Source organism: Lepisma saccharinum, chromosome 1 (genome assembly GCF_977018435.1).
Source record: "Lepisma saccharinum chromosome 1, izLepSacc3.1, whole genome shotgun sequence".
In the NCBI taxonomy this organism is placed as follows: Eukaryota; Metazoa; Arthropoda; class Insecta; order Zygentoma; family Lepismatidae; genus Lepisma; species Lepisma saccharinum.
In genome coordinates this window covers 161,075,471-161,101,704 of record NC_139229.1, presented here as the reverse complement: position 1 = coordinate 161,101,704, position 26,234 = coordinate 161,075,471, and the positions used below count along the sequence as shown (strand labels likewise).

At 40.0% G+C, this 26,234-nt stretch overlaps 1 protein-coding gene across 4 annotated transcripts in view; it reads left to right on the top strand.

Moving 5' to 3' along the window:
• Positions 1-2,780: 2,780 nt before the first annotated feature.
• LOC146003212 (MYCBP-associated protein-like) overlaps positions 2,781-26,234 on the top strand; it is a 64,578-nt gene continuing 41,124 nt past the window's right edge. For 3 of the 4 annotated variants that reach the window (XR_014443811.1, XR_014443812.1, XM_083141386.1), the window contains exons 1-6: positions 2,781-2,893; positions 5,232-5,387; positions 6,030-6,231; positions 14,275-14,396; positions 19,785-19,938; positions 20,150-20,259. Coding sequence is in view for 1 of the 4 variants with exons in the window: in XM_083141386.1 (XP_082997512.1) it covers positions 2,882-2,893; positions 5,232-5,387; positions 6,030-6,231; positions 14,275-14,396; positions 19,785-19,938; positions 20,150-20,259 (756 nt within the window). In the remaining 3 variants the exon portion in view is untranslated. Of the gene's footprint in view, positions 2,894-5,231; positions 5,388-6,029; positions 6,232-8,291; positions 8,325-14,274; positions 14,397-19,784; positions 19,939-20,149; positions 20,260-26,234 lie in introns of those variants that run through there. The other variant, XR_014443813.1, reaches the window with a different exon arrangement.

The following is a 26,234-nucleotide window of genomic DNA, read 5'->3' as shown; positions in this document are numbered from 1 at the left end:
GAAATTAGGCGATCAAGAACTGAAAGATAGTTCCTATAACTTCACATTTACGTAGCACTTTTGCGTTCCCATGCTGGAATTCTCCTGCACGCAATACAGTTGTCCACTAAAGATAGTTCCTATAACTTCATATGTACGTAGCACTTTTGCGTTCCCATGCAGGAATTCTCCTGCACGCAATACAGTTGTCCACTAAAGATAGTTCCTATAACTTCACATGTACGTAGCACTTTTGCGTTCCCATGCTGGAATTCTCCTGCACGCAATACAGTTGTCCACTAAGACGGTACTGCAGAAATGCTAATTAATCTGCATGACTACAACCAATAAAATTGTCAAAGCGTGCTGATTTTCGCAATATTATTTGCTTTCACTGAGACAAATCGGGAAGAGACCTATGTGTCACCGTCGAGAATCGAATTCAGGACCACTTGATTACTAGGCAGCAATCTTACTGTTAGACAATAGACCGTGTTAAAAATGTAAACATAAACATTGGTGAGGTCTTGCCTGGTCCCTCCGGAACTTCCGGTTTAGGCCAGTCCCCGTTGTTGCCAGTGCAGATTCACCGGCATACGAAGTAAGAAATGAGCGCTTGTTTTCTTTCATCAGTTATGCGACGATAGTCAAGAAAGGTATTTGTTAAAGTTCTACTATGAAGGAGTGGACGTCTAGAATCCGTCGGATGATCAACTGCAGAGCAAATTATTAAAATATGACGTGTCTTTGTGGCCGCCAGTTGTATAGCACACTACGTACCACAGAATCTACGTACATACAAGTATCTCATGTACACGCACGACGAACGTTTAGATATATTTAATTATTTTGTAAATGGAAAAGTGAGGGAAAGATAATTCTATAAAACAAGTGATATTATTATATTATAAAGTATGCTGAAGTGAATCTTTGCCAACAAATCTGCAGAAGTAATGACACATAACAAATACTAATAAATATATGTGCTTTCAACGTCGCCTTTCCGCCTGAGGGATTTAGGGAAAACCTATGATATGGCATGCCACTTTCACTTCCACGAATTTACTTCAAGCAACAAGGGAGTTTTCAGATTGAATCGACAAGCGATATCGGGATTTCGCACAGAAGCATTCGATCTAAAGCAAACCATTCACCAGTCACGCTTGCGCAAATAACAGGCCGGGGCAACACAATGCACGGTATTGATAAAACGACCCAGTCCGAGCGACAAGCGACACCTGCAATTTGTCGTTCGGAAGGTGTTGTTTATTTTTTCATATTCATTTCCAAGAGACACGTATCGCTGCAGTCTGAAAGCTTCCTTTCGAACCAATTCACCACAAGAAAATTAACGTGTCGCTTGGACTGGACTGTTGTTTTCTCAGTAGCTACCATACATAGTGTCGCCTCGCTCTGTTGTACTCGTATGCAAGGTGAATTGTTTCCTTTAGAGTAAAGGGGCTGTTGCTTGTCGCTTCGGTGTGTAATCTCCGTGCCACTTGAAATAAAGTGAATCCTCAGTGATCAATGAAATGTTTCGAACCGAAGCGACACGACAAGCTACACGTGTCACTCAGATTCCCAATGGCGTGTATTGTGCCGCCTGAGACTTGATTTCCCACGAGTGGTAAATGCTTATTTATAGACTAAATGGGCCTGTGTCGCTTGTCACTTCAGTACGAACCACTGCTGTCGCGTGTCGCTTTGGTTTGAAACCTCACTAAGAGGTGTGCTTTTCACCACAACACAATACGCAGATAAACGATCAACATGCTTGTAACAAAATGCAAGTCTTAAAAATCCTTTCTCGTTCTGCTTGTATCAACAGGTTTCGTCTCTCTACGTCCTCCAGAAACCTACGAAGTGATAATTGACTCAATAAATTTGTTCCCGATCGAACTGTGCAACCATATGCTACACAGCTAACACTCTATTTCCTTGTAAAAGAATCTCCACTTTGCCCTTTCATATTAACGTCCATAGCACCGTAAGCGTAACCGGATGTTCGAGGGGGACCAGACGAGTGCGCATGCTCCGCAGTAGCTCCGCCTTTAACACCGTCTATACTCTATTCCGGGAATCTCGAGAGCAAGGCTGCGCATAACGGTAGAGAAGGGGAGAAAGCTAATGGGTGGAGCGGCACATTACAAGGTGCTGCAAAGGCTGGTAAATGCAGCCTTTTCCCCGTCCACCAATCCTACTTCCTCGCGCTTGTTCATTGGTCGAGGCCTCTCGAGTCATTATACTTGTGCAGAGACTTGCTTTCGTTGGCTCGTTCCAGAGAGTATACATTTTATTTTATAAAATGTACTTTTACTTGCATAAAATTTGAAATCGGGGGGACAATCGGTGCCCCTCTGTGCCCCACTACAGGTGAATTTGGCCGTCTGGAAGAAAATGCAAGAAATATGATATATGAAAACTAATTCCATCTTGAGTATCTTTTTGTCCTGCTACTCTTAGATTCTGCTAGCCTTGTTTCTTTTTACTTCAATGTTTGCCCCCCCCCCCCCCCCCAGATTCGACTTCCGTCCAAAGTTGGAGAGGAAATGACTCCTACCTCCCATGAGACTGCGCCACTGCTCCACACCTCCTAAATCGTCCGTAATCTTCCTAAAAAAGATCTCTCTCTCTCTCTCTCTCTCTCTCTCTTGTGTGTATGTGTGTGTGTGTGTTTGTGGCATTCGTGAGAAAGGTATTAATTTCCCTCTGGGCCAGGATCATCGCTGCATCCAGTATCCAGTAGGAGCTATAAATCTGGAAAAGAAACTCAACCTTGATGCTATGGTGAATGGTACTGGATGGACACACCTAATGGCGGCATTACGAATTACGATTGATTCCAACCAATAAATAATAATGATGAAGATATTTCACTTTAGTTTTTGATTCGATCATCAAAATGGATCAAGAGGTAATTAAGTGAATTACTATAATATGCAGTTAAAACATCACCATCAGATTGTTGTATATGCTCTGTAATTCATATGCTTAGTTCATAATAATAGTAATTGATTTTATTTCTCTAAAATGTTCCAGACTTAATAACGTAACACACCATGACCCAGATCCTATAATTCTTCTACATGTAACTACCGTGGGCCCAAGTTCGAGATGGGTTAATTCCGAACTAATCATTCTACAAACACATTTTGTACATGGTCTGGTTGGTGCAACTTCCGATTGTGTAATTCCGAGATAATCATTCTACAAATGCATTTTGTGCATGGTTCGATTTATATATGTGTGTGTTAACATATACTCGAAAATCTTAGTGATTACTTACTGCGAGTTTTCTGGAGAACAATTTTTCCATTCAGTATACTCCTATATGTTTCTTTGTTGGTAACCAGCCATTCGTTTATTGTCGTCCTGCATACATACTGCTGCTGCTATCTACTTCACGTGCGTGAGGGTTCGAAGGGGTATTATGTCTGTTAATGTTTTTGTTGTTAGGTTGGTCAGGTTTAGGGCTCTTAGCATTAATTAAACATCCCTAAGTGCTTTTGTTGTTAGGTTTAGGACTCTTTACAATAAAATAACGTCGATGAATGCTCCCAATACCTGATCATGTAATATTTGCCTCCTTTGGGCCTCGCACGAAAATTTGCCGGAACTGTGTGATGACCCTGAACCAAGAACAAGTGCTCGCACAAGCTACTTTTCAAATTTTAACTTCTTCAATAATTAATACTTAGTGAAGCTTTTAACTATGCTAATTAGTATCTCCAAGCTTTAAACTTACTTCCACAATTGTTTTCAGTATGCTCAAGCACTTCTCAATACTATAAAACTTACGAAAAATTGTTAAACATTCGGAACCATTGCTGGTCAAATATATTGCACAAATTTCAGAGTACAGAGTGTGACCAATCAGCATGTGCATTGAACTGAGGTGATTTTCTAATATTGTTGACTGCAACCAGGTTTCCAAATCCTTTCAATAGTGCTTAATGTGTACAGTTGAATCAGGGGCATGTGTTTATACATGGCCTGTCTAAAAAGTATCCGACTTTGTGCAGGGAAATGAAAGTCATGCCTAGAATGGTTCATGTCCTAATCTCCTTCAAAGTAGCCTCCTTGGATTTTGACACTCTTAGTCCAACAAGCCTGTCATTACTGGAATCACTCCTGGAATGCCTCTTTTGGAATATCTCACAACTCTGCCATCGCGTTGCACATAATGTCCTCTTAGCTGTCAAAATGGGAGTCTTTCAGTGGAGATTTTAGCTTCGGGAACAGCCAGAAGTCACATGGAGTCATGCCCATCATCATCATCTCCAGTTATCACAGTGTTGAGAAACTCTGCATCCCTGTTGACAGTCTCCAGCATGTCTTGTGCGACATCACGTCGAAGTTCTCGCTGTTCCTCAAAACAGTTTGGGCACAAGTTTTGCTTCTACCTTGTGCATGCCTAAATCCTCCCATAAAATGGAATGCACATAATATTTGCTAATACCAATGTCATCAGCTATTACCCAGACTGTCAAACGAGGATCTTCAATTATCAAGGACCTCACTTTCTCAATATTTTCTGCATTCTGGCTTGTTGTTGACCTTCCAGAATGCCGATCACTCTCCGCTGATGTACAGCCATTTTTGAAGTGGTTGTACCAGTCATTTAATTGTATAAATGCTGCTGCACAGGCTCACACTTTAAATTTACTCTGCAATCACAATAACAAAATATTTGCTTGGCATGTTTGAGAAAGCTACACAGTAAAGTAATTTTGACTTACATAATTCTGTCTCGGGTCTTGTTTAGTCCCATCTCGACAAACCTCAAAGGGTCTGGTCTCATCTCAAATGTCGAGATGATTGTTGACTTGTTGTTTTAAGTCCACTTTTTGCACAGAAAGGCTAATCAGGACTGGACCTACAGTTTAATGTGGAATCCGAACCACTTGTGCCTCCACCGGGTATTGAACCCGGGACCCCTGATTACAAGGTGACGAGGCCTACCTAGCATCTATTGTATCTACTTGTTCACTTTCTGCAGCACCACACATCGAGTGTTAATTGTAATTATTTAATGTATTTTATGCATTAAGAAAAAAGCACATGACTGTTACAAAAATAATAATAATAGTTTATGATATTACTCTTATAAAACTAAAATTTTCTTTAAACAAATGATGTTAATTTCTTATTTTTCCTCAAATTTTCAAAATAAGAATATATTAGAGCACAAAGGCTTTATAATCTTTTAACTATGTACTAAAGTATTATTGTCTTTCCTTGTAATTTTCCAGAATAGTACATCTGATGTATCCGCGGAAGACAGTGAGTCTATACTAAGTTTCCAGGGTTCAAGCTCTGACCTTCATGAAGGGAGTATTGAGGAAGAGCCTTTGTCTCTCGGGTACCCATTTTTTCACAAGGATCCACAACTCAAGGTTGTGAGACATGTGAGTTTGAATATGTAATATTATGTTAGAACTAATACATTCACTATTTATTTATTCCATTCCATTATTAATAACTGTATCTAAATAATAAAAATGTCCCGTACCATCTTAGGCACCAGGCTTTGGGCTTGGGCTATGGGATGCTTGCTGGTTTGAGTTTCCTGGGGTAGCATAACAACTTTTCTCTTGAGATTTCAGCCAGTGTATGGAACCCATTGCCATCCACCATCATGAGGAAATTGGGAGCTACGAATGAGTATCCTAACCCAGCCATGGAAACCTATAGCAATGATTGGAAGTGTGTTGTGCTGACCATATGTCACCCCGTAACTGGTCGAATGATCGCCCATCTGTGCTGAGGGATGTGAGAGTGAGGCCAGTAGTTGGTAGGTAGGACCTGCCTTCAAGGACTGTTGCACCATGGGTTATTTATGCAGCATTACAGTAGCTCTTTTGTCAGTGTCACCTCTGTGGGTGTATACTATTGCCTTCATAGCTTTAATATCTGCTCCAGTTCTCGAGGGCAAGGTGGGAAGTCTGGATCCCCTACTTCCCACTGGTTATGACCATGATCTTTGAGTATATCTATGATCTCCCTTATACCTTGTTCCTTTACTTCAAAATAATTCATTCTACTTCCAGGATTTATCTGCAACTTGTGCAAAGTCTACCTGTTTACTGCCTTGTGTGGCACCTGAATCAGCAAGGGAAGTTGCTGTTTTACCTAAAGTTCATCAGTTATCCAACAAGCTTATGCAAGATGAGGCTCCAGAACCAGATCATGCATTGTTGCAAATGCACAAGTGGATACAAACTAGAAAGAGATTGCAGAGTAGACTGGCTGGTAAAGTAATTTCTGCACTTCATTTAATTTCTAAGAGTTCTGCTGTCTCTATACTCTTAAAATCAGAGAAAATATTAATTTAGTAAGATATTCAGGAATTGACGTGATAATAGTAGTGAAATATTCTTAAAAATGAATAAAAGTTCCGACAATAACAATAATAATAATAATTTAAAATAGAAGTGTGAAATGGTAATTGCTTTTATATCTTTTTATGCTTTGTCACTTTTAAGCACCAATTCATCCACAAGGTGGTAGTAGTATAGTTTAAAGCAACTTTGGCCCTTGTAGTCATTGATTTCTACATTGCCCATGGCATGTTTTCATGTTTAAAAAATTATCAATTCTAACCATTTCAATGTCAAATACATGAACAATTCTAAATTGATGTAGCTGTACTGCCTTCAGTGGCGTAGCATGAGCATTTCGGATGGGAACGCCAAGTTTGAAGGAAGGGTAAGCCTTTTTTTTGCTTAAGAGTTTACTTATGGAATTAGCCGACATATGTATTGTCTATTTAAAATCACAATCTCATTGTGTTTATTACATGAAGTCAGCTGGGTTCCGATAAAACATGATCCATGCTTGTTTTATCTAGAAAATAAGATGCCTCAGTGCGCAACAAATGTTTTATACCATTTTTAACTAGATTGCTCAAGTCAGAAACACCGCACAGCATTCGGAGTATTTTGCTCCACACGTAACACATGTGTAGCAAAACAGTATTTTATAATCAAGGAAACCTTTCGGCATGACGAAAGTAATTAAAAAACCTACCTCAATCACAAGCGCCTTTAGAACAACAGTAGACTTCATTGTTGTGGATGATAGAACTATTGAATGATTTGGTTTATTTTACTTCGCTTTCTATCACTTTTGGCTAATCGCAAATATGAATATGAGTGATGATATTGATGAAGTTCATGAAGAGACACTCACAAAGAACAAACATGCGTAGGCTCGGGATTCGAACCGGAAACCTCTCACGCTGTGCAAAACACACTGACACGAAAGGGGGGGGGGGGGGGTGGATGATCCAACAATCGTACACTCTACTGACGTAACAGTGCCTATTAGTAGTAATTCAGTTTCAGACCACTGTTTATTGTATCTTGAGAATGCTGATAAACATTTTAAAATAATTTTGTCAAGAGATCATACGATGTTAAGAGTTTTGAAACGAATGCTAAACATTTCCACTGGCACAATATTAGGCAGTTAGATACTAACAAAAAAATATTTCTTTTAAATAAATAGTTTTGTGGGTTATGTGGTAGAGCAGCCAGAGGCTGAACTTCTACCACGAGGACTTTATCAACTTGTTTGACAAAAACTTTTTTGTTCTTTTAGTTTTTAATGCACTTCACTGTTCTTGCGATAAATTTCACGATGCAGTGGTCATTAAAGAAAGATACGTCAGTCAATATTGCTTATTGTAGCATCACACAGCATGAGCAGAAGCACGAGCGCGAAAAACCGGGTAGGAATTCTACTTCTGTCGTCTGCATCGGAAGTACAGCGCCTTGAATCGGAAGGCAGGAAAGGTCACATGGCCCCTAGAACCAATCAGGTCTCCGTACGCCCGCGTATGGCGAGAGCATTTCGCCCGTGCTGTAGAGATCCAAGCCACAAGCTTTCCCTCCTTCTCTCTGCCTACAGGCAGGCATGGTCCTGTATGCCAAACCTAGCTGGCGTCCGGCAAGCAAAGACATTAGAGAAATGCTACAAGGAGAGCTGTTAGTGGAGCGTTGTAGACGGATCGCGAAAAATAGCTTTTATAATGCCATTATGCTCAAACATTTATATAAAATTAGTATATATAATTACTTTATATTTACAGCATTTACGCATTTTTAAAATTTTAAATCAGGGAACGCCGGGCGTATGGGCATATTAGGATGCTACGCTACTGACTGCCTTTCTTTTCTACCTCTTGGATAGGATTGCTATATTTCATAAGTGAATATCCGGGATGCTGTTAACTGTAAGCCTGTTTGGAGAAAGAAGATGGACTCAACAAAGTAGTATGTATGTCCTGAACACTGTATTTATTATGGACTATACGCTGACACTACTGTAGGATTCCAAAGATGGTAAGCTATTTCAGAAACGATTTTCAAGGATGCGGAGGAAAATTAAAACACATCTTCAGCTTTGTTGCCTAATTTTAGAAGTCACGTTTTTGCAACAAAAGTCACAAAAATTCAAGACTTTCTGCATAATAGATTCATGTGTAGGAATATATACCGTATTTGCCGGCGTATAAGATGCACTTTTTTTCCTTTAAAAAAAGATATGAAAAACGGGATGTGTCTCTCAGTTTTTGATTACCTTCATTTCTGGCAATTTTCTCTGTTTTGAGTTACACGATTTCTTTCTCGCTTCTTTTTGATGTGACCAAGAAGATTAAAATGTATTCTTTCCTAGTTAGATTAGTTAAATTATTTGTAGAAAGTAGACCTACATATTACATTATATTTGAAATACTGTAAATTAATTATCATATTCAGTTATAGACCTTTTTCATAAAAAAATGTGCACAAAAAAGGGGTTCGTCTTATGCACTGATGCATCTTATAAGCCGGCAAATACGATAATTAATAAATTATGAAAATCTATGTTAAGTAGACATAGACAGACTTCTTCGTCTCAGTCATATTGTTTTCGTGCATTTCTATATTTCTCATTGGTGTGGATTTTTCAAGCTAATTTCTATTCTTGGAAATTGATTTATAAAACTGGACACATGATGATGTAGAAAAGTGAGACTTGAAAATCAGTATCTATTTCCAGTTCATTTAGCTCATCTGTTCATAGCGAAAACACCCACTCTAAACAATTCCCATGTCTAGTATACTAGTGCTGAACAATCTTTTTCTTCATTTCACCGACCCCCTCCATGTAGGACTGCCTTGACGGAGCGAGGGGGCTTAGTAGGAAGGCCATTTTAATCTCACCATTTCACCCATTCTTCACATCTATATCTCACGTTTTCAGCATTCCATCACATCATTCATCTCCATCTCATTGACCTCCCTATAACTAAGGGTCCTGCTAGAGGAGACAACCTCGATAAAAAAAACCTATCCCAAGGTGTGAGTTGCACGTGCCGATGGAACAGTATTGGCTGCAGGGGTAGTTGCAGTCGCGAACGTGGCCACAGGGATTTAGGCTTGGTCTTTGTGTACCCTTCATTTTTGGGGGTAGGCCTTCCTCGGCATAGAGGGCATGTCGAGGCGACAATTTATGGACCCTCCACTTAAAATCTTACAGTTTATGGGAACTAAATCACCTTTTAACGGGGGGAAACCCTCAAAGTGTCGGAGGCCTTTGAGCCCGACGAGTTTATTGGAATAGACAGGGAACGTCACGTCAGTGCCACGTTACCTTGTAATAAGCATTGTAGAAAAGAAAGAGAGTACTGATGAATGTACAAACACGAAGAGAAATGGAGCTAAATCATTAAAGGACCTGTCACCATTCCTTATAAAGAAGCAAGTCGACTATGCCGCTGGAAGTGATGTCCCTGGCATCAAAAAACTGCGCAACGATAGCCTTCTCATCCAGACAAGTACAGATTGCCAGACTAACCTCCTTCTTAAGCTTACAACCTTGGGCGACTTTCCTGTTCAGGTTGAACCTCACCATCAACTGAACAATTGTAAAGGCATTGTACGCCAATGGGATCTCTTGAACTGCACAGAAGAAGAAATCCTTGAAGAGCTCTCCGATCAACATGTGACAGCAGTGCAGCGAATAAAGACCAAAAAATCCGGAGAACTTGTACCGACAGCTTCGCTCATTCTCACCTTTAACACGACCACTCTCCCGGATGAGGTACGGGCTGGTTATTACAACCTCCATGTCCGGACGTACATTCCGAACCCGATGTGGTGTTTCAAATGCCAGCACTTTGGGCACACTCAGCCTTCTTGCAAGGCCACTACTGCTATTTGTGGCAAATGGAGTCAGCCCAATCATGGGACAGAGCCATGTTCATCTGGTCCCACTTTCCAAGAGGAAAAGAATATAGGAGAGTTGGTTGTGACAGAGAAAATCTCTGCCGGTGAAGCAAAACGACGTCTCCGTGACAGTGTACACACTATTTTACCTGTGCCATTCTCTACAGCTGCTTCTAATGCTCTTATCCGTCGCAGTATTGGCGTCCAAACCAGTGACGTGCCCACCCAGACAACAACGATTCCCAGAGTAGCTCGCCCCGCTCCGAGGAAACTAGCAACCACTACTCGCTCCACAGAGAAGAAATTAAGCAGGTTGATAATAAAGAATATTTTATGAAGTCTACTAGCTCTCCAGTCAGGGTGGCAGCCACCACCCTGAAACTCAAGGTGCAGCTAAAAGCTGCCTGGCGGGCACTGAAACCACCCATCACCACCCCTCCTTCCCCATCCCCTTCACCCTCTCTGTCCTTACCCGAGGACATGATAGAGGACGATGCCGCGGTTGAGGAATGTACGAAGGTGACAGGGATATTGAATAGAGTATGCCTTAGAAGGTCACGCTAAATCTTACATCATGGCCTCCTGTCTCCAATGGAACCTTAACGGTTTCCGTACGCATCTCGAGGAACTGCAAATTTTAATATCCGAATTTGACCCTGCCATCATATGTCTCCAAGAGACACATTTTTGCCCAAATGAATCAGTGATTCTTAACGGATACACATTTTACCGCACCGACAAAGTTCCTGAGGGTCGTCGTGCTCACGGTGGTGTTGCAATCAGTGTTCGACATTCCATCCACTCAACGCCAATCTTTCTCACCACCCCCCTCCAAGCTGTTGCTGTGCGGGTTTCTCTACCACAGCCAATAAGTGTGTGTTGTGTATATATCACAAGGGAGGAACGATTCTCTTTTGAGGACCTCCTCTCTGTATTGAAGCAACTCCCGTCTCCTATGGTTATTTTGGGTGATTTTAATTCTTATCATCATTTATGGGGCTCCGTGTGTACAGAGACCCGGTGTCAAATTGTCGATCAATTTCATGAGGCATCAGGTTTAGCGTTGCTGAATAATGGAACTCCCACATATTTCAGTCTGTCATCAGGCACGTACTCTGGTTTGGACTTGTCCTTCTGCAGTCCCAGCCTTGCTCCTACCACCTCTTGGAGTGTCCACACTGATCTCTGTGGGAGCGATCATTTCCGTCTTTTACTCAACTTCAAACATCTCCAGCACTCTCCCTCACTGGCATCTCAGATGTGCTGACTGGGGTGCCTTTGAGCATGCAGTGGATCTTAATACCGATCTTGCGTCGACTCTGCCAGCAATCGACGCCCTTGATATCTTCGTGTCACGCATCCTCGATTATGCACGTTCCTCCATTCCACATCCCAGTGGACTTGTGAGGCGATGCCCAGTCCCCTGGTGGACTGCGGGGATAAGTGCAGCCATCAAGGACCACAATCGTGCCCTAGATCAGTTCAACAGGAACCACAGTGCCGCAAACCTCGAGCAGTTTCGCATCAAGCATGCCCGTGACTCATTCGAGCCAGTAAGAAGGCATCCTGGGTCCAATACGTGTCTTCCCTGACAAAGCAGGCTTCGTCGAAAGCTGTTTGGACCAAAGTACGTCACATCCAAGGGGTGCATCGACTCCTCTGAGTGCTCTGGAGCACGACGGGACATTGTATACAGATACTGGAGACATATCAAATATCCTGGCCACACAGTTTTCTGAAGCTTCCAGTTCGGAAAATTACCAGCCATGTTTCCATCGTGAGAAGGACCGTCAGGAACGACGTCCTCTAGTTTTTCGAAGTCATAACACCGAGCCATACAATTCTCCATTCACCGAATGGGAGTTCGATCAGGCACTTCGGCATTCGAAGAACACAGCTCCTGGAGCGGACAGGATCCACTACGAGATGCTACATCATCTGCCCAGTAGAGCCAAAAATTTCCTTCTCACGGTGTTCAACAGGCTTTGGTTGGAGGACCTATTTCCCGTATTCTGGAAGGAGGCTATTATTGTTTCCATCGTGAAACCAGGCAAAGAGCGCACCACAGCCTCGAGTTACAGGCCTATTGCCTTAACTAGCTGTGTGTGCAAGTTGATGGAACACATGGTCAACAAACGTCTCCCCTAATTTTTGGAGGAAAACTCCTTGATAAGCAATTTTCAATGTGGTTTTTGCTCCAACCGTTCCACACTGGACCATCTGGTTCAGCTGGAATCACATATTCAGGATGCATTCCTCAACAACGAACATTTACTAGCAGTTTTCTTTGGCCTCCAAAAGGCCTATGACACAACGTGACACTTCGGCATCATCAAGCAGCTTCATTCTTGGGGCATCCGTGGCCATATGGCGTACTTTATTCAGACCTTTTTATCAGATCGTTCTTTCCGCCTACATGTTGGGAACTTCTTTTCGGATCTTCATGAACAAGAGAATGGTGTCCCACCAGGCAGCACACTTAGTGTTACTCTGTTTGCCATAGCAGGGAACAGTGTTATAGCAAACATTGTTGCCCCTGTACATGGTCTCCTATATGTAGACGACCTCACGATCTTTTGTCGCTCACGGAATCTCACGACAGCTTCTCATCAACTCCAACTAACAATAAACCATTTGGTTGAGTTGTCCTCCCAAACAGGTTTCACTATCTCATCCGAGAAATTCGTCTGTGTCCACTTTTGTCGTCAGCGTACATGTCATTTTGATCCTGACCTGTACATGTCGAAATCTCCCCTGCACTTTGTGAATGAGGTCTGCTTCCTAGGCCTCATTTTCGACAAGAAATTAACATGGCTACCTCACCTTCGCCATTTTAAGTTCTCTTGTCTTCGAGTTCTCAACCTTTTACGTGTTTTATCTCATACTTCTTGGGGTGCTGATAGGATGGTACTGCTTTGCCTGTACCATGCACTCATCAGGTCGAAGCTCGATTACGGATGTGTTGCGTATTCATCTGCTCGCCCATCTAGATTTCGCATCCTAGACAACTCAATCAGTTGGATTATTTTGTAAAGTAAGCATTTCAGAATTACGTCCACATATATATATATAAATAATGTTAATCAAAGTATAGTCTTAATCATTTCTGCATCCCACCTTATTCCGTGTCATTAGTACATTCCGAAGAAACTTGTCCGGACACCAGGACGAATGATACCTTTCCAGGACTGTCCCAGAAAATCTGTGGTGTATGGCAATCCTACTCTTGAATTAATCTTAATGATAAGAATGAATGATGAGATGGTGTTGGTACAAGCACAATATTCATGCCTTTCCTAGGTATCAAACCTGAGACCTCTGGCTTCGTAGGACATTATGTTTACCACTCTGCCTCAGAGAACAGCTAGGAATATATTCAAAGTTGCTGGTATCACATAAAAGTTCAATATAAGATGGAGAGTCAAATGAAAGACAACCTAAATAGTCCGATAAACATTATAGAATAAACAGACTGTGTACAAGTCAAATTTACATCATGGATCAACTGTTATTTTACAAAACGACCAGAGGGCTGAAACACTGATCAGGCGAGCTTCAACAAGCCATTTTTGTCATTTTAAAGATGGTGCCTCCTCCATACACTTGCACCAGTGAAGTCCAGTGGTTTCTTGTCACCAGAAGTCAAAAACTTATATTCTTCGGCAAATGAAAATTCACCAGCAAGCATACAAACAGAGGAGGAAGTTTGACAATGGCCTCAGTCCACAAGCAGATGGGTGGAAAGACCTTTGTGGTGGCTCATAAGTGACTCCACAAAGATTCTTCTTCTTGTCGTATACAGACAATAATTCAGACTTGATCATATATGTGAGTCAGCAATGGGTCTATGCTAAAATGCAGCAGACTTGTGCAACCATACATGCAAAAATCTATTAGATAATAAACAAAAAACAAATTAAGGTTTTTACTTGACTGTCCCTCCTCGTAGATAATACACAGAGTTTGAAATGTTAAACTTTGAACATAGCAGTTACTGCTTGTAAAATAATGTGGCACTACAACCAGGATGTTATGCGATAGATGATTTAAAAGAGATTAAAACTTTTCATTTATTTTTCAGAGAGGTTAAACTCTACACCATCATCTTTGCTCATGAACAGATTTGAGGATGATTTTGATCTGAAAAAGGAGAAAGAAGAAATTTATCGAACAAAATTTATTTTACCTCCTGGAAAAACTTATGTAAGTAGATGGAGGAGAAAAATGTTATTTAATAATGTATAAGAAATTACAATGTTTCTGTGATAGTCTGCCCACTGATAAGAATATTACAATACATGCAGAAGCAGCTCTTACATCAGTTTTTAAAATTAACAATTCCCCCTGTAGTATTTATGAAGGCTTTTCTTCTTATGAACTATGTATGTTTTGTGTTCACAGAGATATGTTATAGCAAATTATTTATTGATTTTATGTGGTACTTTTAGGCCATTTTAATTTGATTATGTTAGTATTTTGTGTGTGTGTGTGTATGTATGTATGTACAGTGGTGGCCAAAAGTCTGGAAAATGCTTTACGAAATCTCTTTTTTGGCTTCCACATACAAATAAATTTTATATGTCCTTCTATTCTTTTGTTTTCTATTAGCCTACACATTCATAGAAGGGGCAGGGTATTATATCAATGGTTTCTGTAAATAATATTACATTTTTCTTCTTCTTCTTCTGCTGCAAAGGTTGGTTTCTCATTTAACTATATATAATTTTATCAATGACTTCAAAGCTTATTCTGATGTAGTGAACAATATTATAAGGGTATTATTCAGTGCATTGTTGAAGTTTCTGTTGCAACATTTTTGGCTTTATTTGTTGTTACTGTCAGCACATTGTTGCTTGATAAATACCAGTGATTGTTGTCGCGAAACAGTGGATATGTGTGAATTGAGAAGGTACAGTACAGCTGTATTCTGAACACTTGTTAGTGAGATTTGAAAATTGAAAGTGGAAGGAGAGACTTCCTTTTATTTTTTTGTGTGTCTGTGTTTTTGAACTCTTCTAATTTATTATACAAATATAAACTAGTGCTAGTGTGTTAGCTAGTGTGTATTTTCATCACCTGCACCTGTGTTTTCAGGAATAATGTTGGCAAGAAGCAAAAAGGGATCTAAACTGAGCCCAGAGACCAGGGCCAAGATCAGCATATTGCATCAAGAGAGTAAGTCAAAATCCGAAATTGCAGCCCAATTCAAGATAGTTCCAAGTACTTATCACAAAAACACAATAGAATTCAAGAAATCAGTTCATTCAAGTCTCGCACATGAAATTGCAGGCCACATGTTACGTCTGATCGAACAGACACAGCAATTGTTAGATTATGCAATCTCCCAAAACTACTTCTGCTAAAATAAGATCAAATCTTCCAGAAGACATCAACAAACCGAGTTGCCGAACCATTAGACGTAGACTGTTTGATGCAGGTCTGAAATCCTACACTCCAGCAAAGGAGCCGAAACTATCATAAAAGAATATCACTGATCGTATAAAATTTTGTCGTCGTTACATGGCTTGGATAGCAGAGGACTGGAAATTAGTGATGTTTTCTAATGAATCAACATTTACTCAGTTTTTCCATTATAATAAATATGTAAGATGCCCCAAAAACAAAAGGTATGACCAACGTTATGTCGACCCTACTGTGAGGCAAGCAGAAAAAGTGATGGTCTGGGGTTGTATTTCTGCAAATGGACGTGGATCACTATGGATAATACCAAGGAACACTACCATAAATGGAGAGGTGTACTATCTACAGATCCTTCAACAGAAGCTTCCAGCTGTTATGGACATTCATCAGTGCAGTGTACTTATTTTCAACAAGATGGAGCTACTTGCCACGGTACAAAGAAAGTGAAATCTTGGTTAACCTCGCGCGACTACCAGTTGCTCCATCCATTGCCAGGCAGTTCACCAGATCTAAACATCATAGAAAATGCATGGTCCATCATGAAGATGAAGGTCTCCGAGAAGTTCCCAACGTCATACAATGACCTGGTACAAAATATCAAGGAAGTATGGGTCACTGAAATTACGCCAGATTACTGTCAACGCTTGGTACACTCTATGTCCAAACGGATATTGGAAGTGTTAGAAAACAAACGACATGCTACAAAATACTAGAGTATGGAAATTATGATAATTTGTATCTATATTTGTTCAAGTAATCTTATAGTATACATTTTAAAAATAAAGTTTAAAATTTCATCAATTGTATTAAGTGTAAGAGAAATAAAAAGTATGAATAATGAAAATTTTGATGATTTTCCAGACTTTTGGCCACCACTGTATTTGGGGTTAGATCAGTTTGGTTTATTGCTGTTAACATTTCCATATGTATTTTTTTCTGCTAGTTTGTAGAAAAATGGTGAAAAAGCACTCATACGATGTAATTCATTAATGTGGATCGAACTACTGAACCAAATACAGTACCTGATTTACCTGAGTTACATTTGACACACACTGCTGGCCTTCGTGGCAAAGTGATTAGTGTAACTTGCTACAAAGTCAAAAGTCTCTGGCATGGATGTTTCTTTGCGTTTGTCCCATCATCCATTTTATCAGTTCATCATTCATACTCTGCATTTTTGCCAGCCTCCATGATGGAGTGGTTAGCACATCGTGCTACAATGCCAGTGGTCACGGGTTAGAATCCTGGTCTGGCCATGGATGTTTGTGAGTGTCAATTTCATCATATCATCACCCATCCCCATCTTTGCAAATTAGCCAAAAGTGGCACAAGAAGCAAAGTAAAATAAATCAAATCAAATCAAATACTCTGCATTTTTCACTAAAATTTCTACAAGTACCTGACATTTAAGGTTTCCACAACTGTGGTATCATTTGATCAAATAATTATATGCAAGATGTATACATACCGTTGCAATTCTTGAAGTTAGTTATAAATATACAGGGTGTCATTTTAATGGCGCCCACAGACTACGGAAACGTGTAGAGGACATCAAAACAAACAACTTTTCTCAGTAACATTTTTTTCGTTGGTGCATCGTTTCAGTGCTACAGTCGTTCAAAAAAGACTGTTTTGCCGCCTGAATGCTGGCTTGGTTTGAGTTGGTGTTTTAAGTCCACTTTATGCACAGTAAGGCTAATCGGGACTGGACCTACAGTTTAAAGTGGGATCCGAACCACTTGTGCCTCCACCGGGTATCGAACCCGGGACCCCTTGATTACAAGGCAATGACGCAACCACTGTGCCATGGGGGAGGCCCGCCTGAATGCTGGCAACCACACACAACATTTGATTGCATTTGTGACGTCATATCCCGTCGTGAAGTGATGCATTCCAGGGTTGCCAGGAACACATATTCTGTGAAAAATGACATAGCTACAAGCAGCCACAGTATTGTACCGTAAAACAAAACGAGAAAACACGTTCTGTAACCTAACAGGAAGTAAACAAACGATACAAAAATGTTAGAAAGAAAATAGAATTCAAGTAGAAGTGGTCATATCGAATTTTGTCTCAGCTTACATGACAAATATTTGCAAATGTAGTTACCAAGTTGGCATCTACAATTTAGTCTTATCCACTTCGTCCTTCTGATACGAGTTGTATGTGACACACTGAACAGATGACAAAATAAAAATGAAAGAACTCAAAATTCCAAAGGTAAGCAACACATAATATAATGTATATTCAGGGCATTATGAGACAAGTGACAAAAATGGTTGAAAAAACAGGGATATAAGTAGTAGTAATACAAGCTCTCCAACAACTGTGTTTATCTATGCACCAGATACACATGTAATAGTTTGCAACTGTGAACAGGGCAGTATATTCGCTACTGATTCATAATTAGATTGTTACTGTGGTTGTACGTGTTTTAGCCATAATGTAACAACGTGAACCTCGGATACTTCCGTTATCAGCACAAAAGTACCACAAGGCATCTGGACACAAACCTGTAGATATCAACCTTGCAACGAGATTTGCAAATATTGGACATGTAGCTGGGCGTAAACAGGCACATGTAAGCTGCAAGTCTAATAAAATGTATTGTTGATATTTGACATGTAGGTTGAGACAAAATCCGATATTGACACTTCATTTTGAATACTTTTTTTACCATTTCTCATATCGTTGTTTCACTTTCCCCTTCCCCTGAGATGACTGTTGATCTTCTGGCTGGTAGACTATGATGTTCGGTCTACTGGACGCATTTCTCCCTTCGTTTTACAGCTAATAATGTGGTTGGTAGTTTGTCATTTTTCACAAAATTTGCGTGTTACTTGCAACCCTGCCATGTGCTGTTTCGCCGCAGGAAATGACGTCACAGATACGATCAAATGTTGTGTTGGGTTGCTAGCATCCAGATGGCAAAACAGTCATTTTTGAACGGCTCTAGCGTCGAATCGACGCACCAACGAGAAAAATGTTACTGAGAAAAGTTGTATACAAATCTGTGGTCCATGGGTGCCATTAAAATGACACCCTGTATATTATTTGCTTACTTTCCACAATGTTAGAATAAAAATAATGTCAAAAGCACTTTCTTGAACTGCTCGCAGTTTTCAACATGTAGGGAAACTTTAAACTTAGGCTTTAGTCGTTGACATAATAGTTGGGTCACTGGAATCTATATTCTCAGAGAGAACCCGAACATTTTGGTATTGACTACATTCAGAGGACAATTAGACCTATTTAGCCAGCCTACGTGGCGAAGTGGTTAGCACATCATGCTACGATGCCACTACGCCGGTCCGAATCCCGGCCTGGGCATGGAAGTTTGTGAGTGTCCATTCATCAATTTCATCATATCATCACTCATCCCCATCTTCGCAAATTAGCCAAAAGTGGCACAAGAAGGTAAGTAAAATAAAGCAAATCATTCAATCAATCAGACCTATTTCAAAGGAATAGTAGTCTAGCGTAGATAGCCAGATGGCCCTCTCGATGGCACAGTGGTAGCGTCACCACCTTGTAATCAAGGGGTCCCGGGTTCAATACCCGGTGGAGGCACATAGTGGCTAGTAAGCCTTGGCTTCCAAATAGCTGTTCCACCATGGAGATTAATTCTCAGTTGAACTTAACCTAGCAACACATTTGTGGTGCCTGCGATTAATTTTGCATGATTTCATAGTGAGTTCATTTCAGTTGTTGGCCACTCCAATAGCATAACAGCTATTGCTGTCAACTTGCAATCAAGGAGTACCAGGTCCCATTCCCAGTGCTGGCACATTTCATGGTGGTTCAGATCTTACTTTTAACTGTATCTCCAGTCGTGATTAGCCTATCTGAGCATAAAGTTAACATTAATTGCGATGGATCGTTTGTAATACGGTGGAACCCCGATTTTACGTTCCTCTATTTTACATTTTCTTGCATTATACAATCTTGATGGTCCCAACAAAGCAAAATGTTATAAAAAAAAATCCTCGGTTGTTTATTTTCATGCATTTTAAGTTTTTTCAACTTGGTTCCCTGAAAACTGTAAAATCAAGGTTCCACTGTATCACCCTAGCAAACCAACTTATGAGGAGTACAGGATATGTTTTAAACATTTGTTTGAGGTTATTGAACCTTCCAGTACATTAACCAAAATATTTTTCCATATGCCAGGAGGATATTAATTTCTTCAAGCTGCCAGCCAAAATACGCGATAAACATATTCTAGGAGAAAGTTCTATTTGTGCAACAATTACAGATCCTGACAGAGGAATTCTTCCAGATATCGAATACATAAAAACTCCTAAAGCTGTACAGAAGGAACAAGGTGAGATTAAATTCCATTACATGCTTGCTTTGTTATGTAACTCTCTTACTAATCTTAGGGCACAGTTCTGGCTTGCTTTACGTAATGTTTGAATCATCTTTGTGAATTACTGTATTCTTTAATCATATGGGATTTTGCAATCAACTGTTCTGGTTATTAGTGTGAAATCTTTACATTTTTGTATGTTTGTTTATGTATTAATTTATTCCAGGTTTTAGTAAAAAGACAATACCCCGAAAGATGTGGCCACGTTCAAAATATTTGGTTCAGAGACAAGTTGAATTAAGAAAAGAGCTGAAATCAGTTATTAAACATAAACCAGTGAGTATAGAATTAAATGATTTGTTTATTTGTTACTCTTCTAAATCTAAATTAAACTCTCCTGATACCCAAGGCCTAGTGAGTTGCTTTTTTTGGGTGACATGTGCAGAGGCCTGCACAAGACCTGGAGCAGACCCGTTCGCGAGACATCGCTCCTGAAATGCCATGCAACCTGCGCAACATCCTCGCTTGAGCAGCTTGTATGCCCAACTGCCCAGATCGTTCCAGGCAGGCATTGTAGACCCGCCGGGTACCCGCAGTCTTACGATACCTAGTAGGTCTCAGTTCGTTCTTTCCATCAACTGCAGACCCCTCCCTCTGCATGACGTAGTTGCTTCGAGTAGAAACTGCACCGGGCCCACACCGTTCTGCAGTGTTGCCAACTGCAATAGATTATCACTACTTAAAAAAGGGAACTCAAAGCTTCGTAAGCCACATCACCAATGAAATGAGATTTACGAATGTTGCTACCCCCCCTCCCCCCCACACACACATTGAAATAGGTTTTCCGTGGCACAGGATCCATAAGTATATGTCGTAAATAACCAATATATGTATATATAGTGATATAGGGCAGGACTGAAACATGTCACGTTCGACGCTGAGGTCGCGAGTCAAACAACACACTGTTCTACTGCGAACACCAGAGCCGTAGCCAGCCAGGGGCATTGCCGTTACCCTCGTTTGGAGGGGGGGCAAGTACTTGGATAAACGTAACAACAACAACAATCACAATAATAGTAATAAAGTAGCATGAAAAGCATTATTATCCTCATAAGTCACGCAAAAAGGGGGTAGAAGTCGGTTCTCACGCATTTGTGTTGAAACAGAGGATTAGAAATATTTTTTTTCAACACGTCAATTTCACATTAGCAAATAATGGAAAACAAGCACACAAACTATTTTTGAAAGAAAGAAAGTGCATGATAAATGAATTCCGAATGCCCCCTCTGGTTGCGCCACTGCGTGCCTGGTTAAGGCACCATGCAATGAAAAACAATTAGTTTTCAGTGAGGAGATTTTTGTTTGCTCGATCATTCATTTAGATAAATGAAACTGTAATATTGCGTGCATTTCCTGGCAATAAGATAAAAACTACTTACGCTGAACTGAAATCGCTAAGTATATAAATTCTCCTTGGAGAAGAAGCTCCTCCTAGGACTTCGTAGGATTTAGTAGCTACGTAAGTAGGCAACACTGGCTGCAGCCGTCCACGTGGTGATGAAACACCTGGAGCGACATGCTGCCGGAGGGCTGTTTCCTTCCTGCAGGTTTTGCAGGCGCCCGGGTCTTGTTTAATGCCCAGGTACCTTGTAAGCGCAGAGTGCCTTGAAGACCAAGAACCCGGGTAAAGACGCAAGTCGACTCGTTGCCATGGGCAGGCGAGCAGGTAAACCTGTTATCGCGTGCAAGTGGGCAGTGGGTAGGTAAAAGGCAGACTATGCTGGCCTCTAGACATGTGGTAAGCTAATCGAGTTCTAGATTTCTAAACTAGAACTTGCTACTTCTTCTTTTCAAGTAGCTCCTCAGTTATTCTCATGATGCTGCATTATTGGCAAGATTTTGGAGTTGTTTCTGGATATGAAACCAGGTTCCTCATCCAAAAGTCAAGAATGCTAACCATTCAGCTATGCATGAGTAAAATGGTGCATCAGCTCATTTTCAAATCTTTACATGGCACCCTTTTCTGGCTGACACCCTTTCTATATTTATATATAACTTATCTATGGCAGGATGTTTAAGATTTGCCCAATCTCTCTTTTCATTTCTTTTATTTAATGATAGATTCAGAATCTCTGGATGTTTTAAATATGTTTTTGTTTCCTAATCTGTATTATTTTCAAACTGTTTTTGTGATTGCATAGGTGAAGTTCTGTATCTCGACATTGTAGTTTTAATTGGTTTTCTGATTAATTTTGAAGAACCACTGCCTTCATTATCAAAGGTGTGGCATCTAGGATGGAGATCATTTGTTTGTGCATTTACCATGACAACCATGAAATCTTTTGGTGATATTTTATGAAGAGATATTTTTATATTGACATTAAACAGGTTATTTAGATTTCTATGTGCTTTGCAGTTGAAGCGTCAGTGGAAAGAACCAGGTAAGTCAATTTTCTGTTTTAAGCGAGGTAGTAGTGTTCTTTTGAAGAGAGGAAGCAAGTTGGTAATGAATTATATGCTTCTTTCCCCCATTTCATACCTGTCAGCCATTCCTCTCTTCACATTGGATTGAGAGAACACCACTACCTCGCTTAAAACAGAAAATTGACTTACATTTTTTTCCCCCCTGACCCTTCAGTTTACAACTATTTGGTGTAATGGAAATGATGATTTTGATTTAAGGATTAAATCTACGTGTGTCATTGATGTAAAAATTCCTATTAATTTTAGTGGATCAAATTTAGTATGTATGAATTGTAAATCATTGTGAACGTTGGAAAAATAGTTAGAAAATAATCATTACATTATAACTATGATGATAAAAAAAAAAGAGGTACAGTGCACCCTTGTGCTATGCACCATGCCATGAAGGCATATAGGGGGTGTAGGGTTAGAGCCCCACACTTTCTTGATCACTGCCGAAGGTGGGGGTGATGTGATCAGCACCATGCCCCTGGCTGCCTTTACCCTCCAGAGTTTCCTCCAAGTACCCACTTTATACGACTCTGTGTGGGCACTGGAGCCGCTTGAACAGGTGGAAAAAATCCCGGTTCTCCCCCACTGGGGATTGAACCCAGGTCTCTTGCATGGTAGTCAGACACCCTATTGACTGAGCTAATGCAGCTTGCACTATGATGATCAACTAATAATTAATCATGAAACATGCAAATCATTGTATTACCATAAAAATTTAGGTTATACTAAATGTTGGATGAATTCTCTAGGTACCTTGAGGAAAACATTCAAAAGATACTTTATGTTTCAAAAACCTGTGTAGAAAATTTTAAAAACAAAAGAAAACATTCCTGTTTAGCTGATTATTGTTAATAGAATGGAAGTGTTGCTACTGAGTATCAATGCATCTTGTAATTTTATATTACCTGTAATGTTAGGGGAAGTTTTGGACTGAAGTGACAAGTGATACTAGTGACACAACAAGCTCCACATGCTGCTGTCACTTGGACTGGGCCGTTTTCTCAATAGTGTGCATTGTATCACCTACAGCAGCATATACTCTGGGTCACCTAGGTAATCGGAGATGACCCGGCTATAATTTTTTAAAAAGTTGTTTTTTATTTCTTCGCAATATTCTTCCGAACCAATCTTTGATTGACATATTTCTTTGCTTCCAGCACGCAAATGTTTTCAACAGTTTGCCGCGGAATGTCCGTGAGGCTTTTTCTCCAGCTGGTGGAATCTGGTGACATCAGGGTGGGATTCCACCAGCTCCCTTTAAAATCCCTTGACGGGAGGGAGGGGAAGGAAACACTGCTTCTCAGGTGCGGTGATTCCTTGGCAAGGGTAACCTCCTTCTGGAGAGAGTCCATCGGTCGCACTCTCTACCCCAGAGCCTTTGCCGTTCCCTTGGCACCCTCTTCTGCCATTCTTCCCCGGTGGCCTTTGTATCGTAGGAGCTGTGTTGTTTGCGACAGGGAAATTTCTCAGGAAACAGAATTCTGGGTTCACAAATTACGTACTGAAAAGGAAAGTAGAGAAAATACATCTGAAAATGCACGAGAAACAGGGAAATCTGAACAACATTTACAAACCAATTCTATGTTAATTCTCATTTTACATTTGCTTCTGTCTTCCTGATCTCTGCTATTTCAACAGATATTGTCAAAGGAAAAAAAACTTTAATATTGAAGATGAAGGTAATTAAATAAATTAAAATTTGAACTAGAAATTCAAGAAATTACACCGACCTCCATTGTGGAGTGTTAGCACAGCTCCCTTTGATGCCAGAGCTCCAGGGTTCGAATACCGGTCAGGGCATTGGTGTTCTTTGTAAATGTCCCTTCATCAATGTCATATCATCAAAAGTGGCAGAAAAGCGATGTCAAATAACAATTTAATGAATCGATTAATGAAGTAAAATAAACTATTTATATGCTTACTTTTTTTCAGTTTTGTATTTTAAAATGCGTGATTACTTTCTTTGTAGCCTTCAAAACCAGTGAGAGTACTTCTTTCACAGAAATGAATAATTTTTAAAAGGGAAAGCTATCAGAAATAAATTATATATATACGTACACATATATTAGGTAATTTAAGTTGCTTTTCCCCCTCTTTAGATTAATAATGATCATAATGATAAAAGATGTTTGAATGTAATATATATAAACAAAAAACGCAATGATTCCAACTTATATAACCTCGTGCATTGCAGGGAATATAAAGCTGGGAAAGGGAATTTTTCAGCAACCATAGGGAATTTAATTCTGTGTCAAGCAGGAAGGAACCGCAATAGAAGATTGGCGCAGGGAATTGAATGCGTGTTGTAGCAATTCGAGAATTTAATATTTGTTTAGCTGTTAGTGGTTTAGTATTCGTGCTAGTGCTGTGTTTACTGAAGTTAAAGGCAATGGATATAATACAATATTTGCGTGTGAAAATACTTGGAACGGGATCTTTTCCGGAGAAATTGGAAATAGTTAATGTAGGTAGGACAGTAGCATCTCTTGTACCACAGGTCTTGAACTTAAACTTCCGTGTATAAAAACAAAAATCGGGAATGCACGAGTAACTGGGTACTGGGGTAACTTCAACTTGAATCCTGTAGCAATTCGAGAATTTAATATTTGTTTAGCTGTTAGTGGTTTAGTATTCGTGTTAGTGCTGTGTTTACTGAAGTTAAAGGCAATGGATATAATACAATATTTGCGTGTGAAAATATTTGGAACGGGAACTTTTCCGGAGAAATTGGAAATAGTTAATGTAGGTAGGACAGTAGCATCTCTTGTATCACAGGTCTTGAACTTAAACTTCCGTGTATAAAAACAAAAATCGGGAATGCACGAGTAACTGGGTACTGGGGTAACTTGAATTTTATACTTCAATTAATATTGAGGGTTTTTATTTCACTACCACATTCCTTTCATATTCTTTGTTACAGGTTTTTTCTTATAGATTTATTATATTTTCTTGTTTTATTATTTGAAATTCTAAACGTAGATTAACTGCAAATGCAATCACAACAATTATTCGACAGTGGTCTCAACAATAAGGTAAAATTTTAACACATACATTCATAAATCCTGTAAGGATGTTGAGGTAAATTTGTAGGGAGACTTCAGTAGTGGGTGGATGCATCAAGTGTCGGAGATTACCCACTAGTTAAAACCAGCATACACCACTGGTCACCTCGATCTCTTTGTCACACATGCACAGTGAATGATTTTTTACAGGCTGGAGGATATAGTACCTATTGTGGTGTCTGCAGTTTATGGTTGTGTTCATAGGCATGGGCAAGGGGATGGCAATCGCCCTCCCTAATCATGGACGTCTGCAGATTTTTTCCACGTGGGACAAGCAAGGTATTTTTCCATGGGGTATATTACCCCTATAATAGTGTTGCCCCCTCAAAAAAATACCACTTGAATTTGAAATTATCGCATTAATGTAAATGACTATGACTGAAATCAAATTATACATGTGAAATATATACTTTTAGGTTGACATTCACTTTGTAAGGGGGAGGTATGGCCATCCTTACCCCCCCCCCCTTCCAGAGGGCCATGTGTCTTCAATATACTTTCGCCTAGAAATTTGGTGTAAAGAATGTTATCGCCGTTGTTAAAAGATATTATACTCTTAAAGAAAATCAAGTATTTTCAAGCTGATTAAAGTTTAAAGCAAATACGGGGGAAGGGGGTGCAGTGGTTCAACCACAGGGGAGCAGTGGGCATTGCCCCTCCCCAACCTTGGACAGAAATCAATTCTAGGGGGGCAAACATTGAGGTAAAAGAAAACAAACTACTAGAATCTAAGAGTAGTAGGACAAAGGGGTACTCAAGATGGATTTATTTTTT